The 7,169-nt window shown below is 30.8% G+C and overlaps 1 protein-coding gene across 3 annotated transcripts in view; it reads right to left on the bottom strand.

Annotated features, from left to right (window-relative positions):
- Positions 1 to 6,221: 6,221 nt before the first annotated feature.
- The window catches only part of LOC107471170 (NAC domain-containing protein 92-like), a 2,478-nt gene continuing 1,530 nt past the window's right edge, over positions 6,222 to 7,169 (bottom strand). For 2 of the 3 annotated variants that reach the window (XM_016090607.3, XM_021133143.2), the window contains exon 3: positions 6,222 to 6,834. In XM_016090607.3, coding sequence (XP_015946093.1) covers positions 6,334 to 6,834 — 501 coding nt within the window. In that variant the 3' untranslated portion in view covers positions 6,222 to 6,333. The remainder of the gene's footprint in view (positions 6,835 to 7,169) is intronic. The other variant, XM_052255891.1, reaches the window with a different exon arrangement.

Below are 7,169 nucleotides of genomic sequence, written 5' to 3'. Positions count from 1 at the left end.
CAGCAGGACAACCCCAAATGCATATATGATTCAAACTAGGTTTCTAACTTTTCCATAGCTCAAATGGCGTTTTAGAAACTGCCTTTGTTGGAACTCTATTTAATATATACGCAGCTGTCTTAAGGGCTTCACTCCACAAGGATAAAGGAAGATTGGAATTGCTAAGCATACTCCTCACATATCCAGCAAAGTCCTGTTTCTTCTTTCAGCTACACCATTTTGATATAGTGTGACAACTATGGTGTATTGTGCCACAATACCATGCTCTTGAAGATACTTTGCAAATGGTCTAGGTGCTTGTCCACTTCCAGTATATCTCCCATAGAATTCTCCACCTCTATCTGATCTCATGATCTTAATTTTCTTTCCACATTATGTTTCTACTTCAGCTTTATAAACTTTAAAAGTGTCCAATGCCTCATATTTATTATGAATCATATAGAGATACATATATCGTGAATAATCATCAATGAAGGAGATGAAGTATTTCTGACCACTTAACGATATATCAGGACAACATATGTCAGTGTGAATTATTTCTAATATGTCAGAACTCCTCTTAGCACCTTTTTTAGACTTTTTGGTTTTCTTCCCTTAATGCAATCCACACAAGTATCAAAATTAGTAAATTCTAGAGGTTCAAGAACTCCATCACTTACTAATTTCTTCATTCTCTCAATGGAGATGTGTCCCAACCTTCGGTACCACAACATGGAGGATTTTTCATTCATACCATTATCATGCATAACCATAAGACCAGATGGAACATTATTAGCTAAATGTACTTTAAATAAATCACCAATTAAAGTACCACGTCTAATAATATTAGAATTTTTAATAATATCAACAGAATCATCATAAAAATTTATACATAATCATTGTTTTACAAGTTTAGATAAAGAAATCAAATTTTTAGAAAAATATGGAATATAAAAGGTTTTTTCTAAATCTAAAATACAACCGGTACTTAATACAAGCTTAAATGTTCCAACAGCTTCCACACGTGAACGCATCCGATTGCCCATATAGATACTTATTTCACTTCTTATCGGTTTTTTTTCCTTATGAAACCCTGCATGGTATTTGAAATATGAATTTCAGCACCAGAATCAATCTACCAAGTGTCATGACATATTTCAACAAAACTAGATTCAAAACACACTGAAAGAATAAGATCACAAAGGTTAGTACCTTTTTTTTCAAGCCAAACTTTAAATTTTGGGCACTCCTTCTTCATGTGTCCTTTCTTTTTACAAAAGAAACACCGTGCACCTTCTTTCTTCATAGGATGGGATACAATACCCTTTCCTTTCTTCTTATGAGCTTGCTTTTTACCACCCTCATTTGTCACTAATAGTGCACTTTCACCAAATTCCTGAATTAGCCTTCCTTCCCCTTGCACACACATCACCAGTAATTCGTTAATTGACCATTTTTCCTTATGTGTGTTATAAGAAATCTTAAATGGTCCGTACTGGGCAGAAGAGAATTCAGAATAAGATGCACTAGAAATGAGTCAGAGATCTCAACTTCTAAAGCTTTCAGTTGTGTTGCAATGTCTCTCAAGCTCATGATGTGTTCACGCACACCTCTTACGCCGGTAAGCCTCATAGATGACAATTGTGCCATTAAGGTGCTTGCAAGTGCCTTACTAGAAGACTCAAACTGTTCATCAATAGCCTTTATATAATCCTTGATATTCCTACAATCAGAAATTGAACCTCGGATACTAGCTGAAATACGAGACTTAATGAACATCATACTTAAACGGTTGGATTTCTCTCACCGTTCGTATAATGCTACCTCGGCTTGAGAACTAGCATCAATAGGTATCGGAGGCTCTTCCCTACGAAGAGTATAGTCAAGGTCTACACACCCTAAGTGAAGGAGAATCTTATCTTTTCATTCTTTATAGTTGTCACCACTTAACAAATGAACTTCAGATATAGTTTCAAATATCATTACCGCTGCAAATAATAAATCATGCTAACATTACTCAACTTTAAATAGGCACAACAAAATCTATAACATATGATAATACATGCCAATGCAAGTCATATCAAAATAAATATGAATCATAGTGTCATTAAAATCTACCTGTAGGCAAAGATTTTAACACACATAATATTCACTATACTAACTAAAGTATTGGAACTAGAAAATAAAATATTACTTCTTAATACCTGTAGGCTAATTAAGAAGTAAGAAATATTTTCTATTTCAATCTAATTATATGTGAATAACATAATAAATTTCTGTGGGTAAGTTTATTATATAATTCACAACAATTACAAATAAATCATATTAATATTTATGTGATTTCTTTAAATATAATTATTATCAAGGATGTTGTGGCTACTCCTCAATAAATCATATATTAATCACAATATGATATGCAGTGGAAGAATTTATATTGCATGCAAATATAATCATCAAATAAATAAATTTAGTAACATGAATAATATCAAAGTGGAGATAATTTAGTGGACAAATATTTTGGCAATATTTAGAAGATCCAAGTTTAAACCTCAGTCCAACCAAAATTTAAATTTTTATAACAAATTCAAATTTTGAAACCCGTAAAAGTAGCAAGTATTTAATGTTATATAACAAATAAAATCTATTCATTGAAACAAGTTCTTTCTGTCTTCTCTCTTCCACCGTCTTTCCTTTCTTCTTCTCTCCTTTTATTTTTATATTTAAGAATAAGAAAACTTATGAAAATCATGAAAATTATACTATTATGAAGAATAACTACTACACAAATTTAGAAGATTCCTTCTGGGAATATTATTTATTATTCCCTCTTCTTATGGTACGTCAACTTTTATTTCAATGATTTTTCTTACTTATTTCAAAATTCATACTACACATTCTTTTTTGAAAACAATTTATCAAAATAATGCATAATAATTAAATTTTGAAATGACAAGGCAGAGACAACCTAGCTCTAATACCACATGTTAGATATTTTATAAAATCAATAATTTACGTACCTCCAGCCATTGCCAATAAATTGTTTAATTTAATTTGGAAACTTCCAATTCTTGAATCACAAACTCAGATGGAATCAAAGTGTGTTTGTTTGTTATTGTGTAATTAGAATTGGGGACCCAAACTTTATAAAATTTATGAACAGTCGTGTTCTTTCCATCAAAGAACAGATCAACTGCCAATATAATTAATCAATAATTACAACACCACCCAAACTAATTTCTATATTAACAAATTGGACCACAATTATAATAAAAATTCTAACATAAAATGCTCAATTTGAGCTATCCGATGTGACAATGGGAGGATGCTCTCAAAAAGTTACTAGCTCACTTTGATGTTGTTTTTGTTTTTAAAATTTTGTTATGATGCTAATAAGGAAAATCATGATAGAATATTTAACTTTCACACTTCAATATATTACTGATTTACTTAATTACTTTAGATTTTGGCCTCTTTGCCATTTGCTTTGTTTATTGAAATCAAGAATTTGAGCACAGGTAGTCATTGATGCATTTGGAATTTATCTTGAACATGATAGAGATTACATATATATGGCATTTAAGCTGCAGATATTTAAGGTTACTCATATAATAAGCATCTAGCTGTAATATCTCAAAGTTGAAAAGTTCTTCTCTCATTTTCTTTCTTAGCATTTTCACTGGAGGGCAATATATGTTATTATAAATTCTTATTTCACAATTTTTTTTATCAGCGCAAAGAGCTCTGTAAACTTCATGAAAAACTAGAATAAAAGAAGGAAAGCATCCTTACCAGTACAAAATCAACTAGGCGTGGAGCATACTAAGAAAATAAAGTAGCATCATTCTGCGAAATTGCTTCCACAACTTCTTTATGTAATTTTCTCACAGTTGTCAGCTCAAAAGGATGCATTTGGAGAAGCTATAGGAAACGTGAAAGATGCTCAAGCTTTAGCACATCATCAAGCTCTTAAGGACACTGGTAAGTAAAAGTTGTATCACTTCTATTAATTATTCATTAGCATCTATGTTATCTAGTTCCCTTGCTAGCTCAATGTCGTTGCACTGTTGATCCACAGGATTATAAACTTGAAACTCTTAAGTATCATTTAGATTACTCAACTTCAGACCAGAACATCGCTCCTATTAAATATTTAGGACAGTAATTGTTGAAAATCAAATGTATATACTATATAGTTTCTGTTATATAGGTATCGAGCTTCACCAAGAACAGCTTCATTCAATTTTGCCGAGTTTGTTAGATATTTTACGAGCACAAATTTATGTCTGAAGCCTTTTTTCATATCATCAACAGGATTGTTGCAGAACACCATTTTGGAGAGTGTAGAGTGTATCTGGTTCAATTGTACAAAGACAAAGGACTGACAAGTTATGGCAAGGAAGTAAGTAAAAATGAAAATGTTAGGAGAGCTTGCTTCTCTCATGTTTTGTTATCTCTTTTGTTCTTGTTCTTGATTAAATTGGTTTCATTTTTTCATCAATTTTTTTTCTCAATTTAAATTTCATGACTAATTGTGACAATGACAGCAGAAGATTGTTTTAAAATAGATGTAATTCAACGCCACGGTGAGGAGCTGCTACCAAACATCGCTGTAGGGATGAATTTCTTGGAAGGACAGAGCGAAAAATAGATATTAGAATTGGAATTATTTTAGTTTGAAGTATACATTTTTTTGAATTTGACTATATAACTCTTAATAAAAGATTTATTTTATTGATACTTTTATAAATATATTAATTTATTTTGTAGTTATATTTTTTTCCATCAATTTAGATTTTTAGATGACAAATAATAAGATTTGTAATATTAAAAAAATCCAAAAAGTGTCAAAAATATACCTATAATATATTTAAAAAATAGTTGCAATTTTTAAATCAAAATTCAAATTTTTTGAAGTACTTTATACTGAAATTAGCAGCGGTTTTCAAACCACGAAAAACAAGTTTAAAAATTATGTTGCAACAATTGCGGCATATTGGAAACCGCCACAAAAAATTGGCAAAAACGCTTCAAATAGCAGCGGTTATTCAACCGCTGGTAAACATGTGGTCAATGCTAACAATCCCATATCGCAGCGCTTTTGAACCGCCGCCAAATTATCAACGGCAGTTATATACGGTTGCTGAAAACCGCCGCGAAAACAATTGCTCGCGCCACTAACCAAGGCGGTTTGCTCAACCACTAGAATTGGTTTTTGTGGCGGTTTAAAATCGTCGCTAATTACAAAAAAACGACCGCAAATATCTGTGTCTCTTTTAGAAAACTACTAGACCAATCTAGCTTGATTTACCATTATCATTTTTGTTGGAATCTTGTTATGTATTATTGTTTTTCGTCAAACTATGACTTTTTTCTTGTCAAAGTAGTTTTGGACTAATTTCTATTTATTCTAGAGAATGGGCTCATAAATGGCCCAAGTTTAATTCCACCATCTTTCTTTTTTTTATCAGCAACCAAACTCAAACTAAAGACAAGATGAAAAAAAAGTCTAACTAAAGACCTGCATGCAAGGCATTGGTTTAGTAGTAAAGTTCTTTGTCTTATAATAGGTGCACCTAGTATTGAGATTTGGGTGAAGTCAATAGTAAATGAGAATTCTTGATATTATGTGTATAAGTGTTTAGTATGTGTGAGTATTATAATATTGTAATATCTAATATTAGAGATTGTCTAATTCATTTTAACAGAAAAAAAAAAGAGTAAAGACCATATGCAGTTAAGGCAATGATATAGTGGAAGATTTGTTGGCTGCCAAGAAAGTTGCACCAGGTTCGAATTCCGAGTTAAACTCAGAAAGGAAAATATAAAACCTATAGTAGTGTGTGTATGACAGTATGAGTATGTATTTTATGTAAGACAAGAAAATATATATATGCAAATAGCTTTGGCACTACAATACCTGCCTTAGCAAAAAATTAGAGTAGTGTTAAGGAGTGTTAGGGCCAATAACTTTTGTAATTTGTAGTTATTAAGTAGTTATCAATAATATTTTTAATAGTGTAAAATTTTATTCAATGATATAAAATTATTCATTTTTGTTTTGCTAGTTATATGCTGACCAGAATTTAATAAAATTACTGTAGTCCTAGACTTTTCTAAATAAAAAAGATTTTACTGTCGATTTTGTAACTTTAACTGAGGACGTGGCAAATTTATGCTTTGCAAACAACTATCAGTTAATATATAATTTTTTCTTTTTATTACAAATGGGTTCAAGCCCAAGATCTAAAGACAGAAGAAGGAAGCTAAACTATGTTATCCTAATCAACTGAGTTAACCTTAATAAGTTGAAATTATTAGAAAAATTAAACCAATTCTAATCATAATCCTAATTCTCTAAAAATTCCATAGGGAACCATTGTCCACATGTCCCATAGAATCATATGCATAATATTCCTGATTCTCAAATGATGTTTGGAACACTTCTCTATTGTTGTACATCAAAGAGAACATGTCAGCATCAAAGTCCGTCTCCTTAGACGCATTACTTGTAGGGGCATTTTCGGAAATATCCCATGTGGCAGGGTTAAGGGTGTCTAAATCTGAAGAATCATAGGATGAAGAATAATAAGGTGGTTGTTGTTCCAAGAAAGGAGTTTCAATGCTATCAACTATGATGTCATCATTATTATTATTATCATCATCACGTGTGATTGGATTTGGATCCTCACTTTGATTATTTGGGTCTGATGAAAAGAATGTTACTTGTGAAGAATCCATCAATTGGGGAAGTTCCTTATTTTCATAAGAGCTGAACTCAACCAATCCCTGTGGTTGTGGAACATGCATTACTTTCTTTTCACTTTTGTGTAGAACTCTGCACAAAGCCCACTCTTTCTGAAATGTAAAAATAAAAATAGAAAATAAAGGAACCATGTTAACAAATACTAAATTCAAATCAAATTAATTTGCATGAATTGTTAATGTTAAATATTTTATTTTATATAGATATTCAGTTATGTATTATTATTATATCAGTATATATAAATGTTAACTCAATTATTAACTATCTAAAAAATAAGCCATACATATGCATGTATAAAATTAATAGTGTAAAAATGAACGAAAGTTGCATGAATATATAGGTATCCGGATATGTATACACCAAAAGTTATCATATATTTTGTGTATAAATAGATGTGTTATTTAAATTATATTTAATATATATTTTA

The sequence above is a fragment of the Arachis duranensis genome, chromosome 10 (genome assembly GCF_000817695.3).
Source record: "Arachis duranensis cultivar V14167 chromosome 10, aradu.V14167.gnm2.J7QH, whole genome shotgun sequence".
NCBI lineage: Eukaryota > Viridiplantae > Streptophyta > Magnoliopsida > Fabales > Fabaceae > Arachis > Arachis duranensis.
The sequence above is the reverse complement of the archived record's forward strand: the minus strand, read 5'-3'. Positions and strand labels throughout refer to the sequence as shown.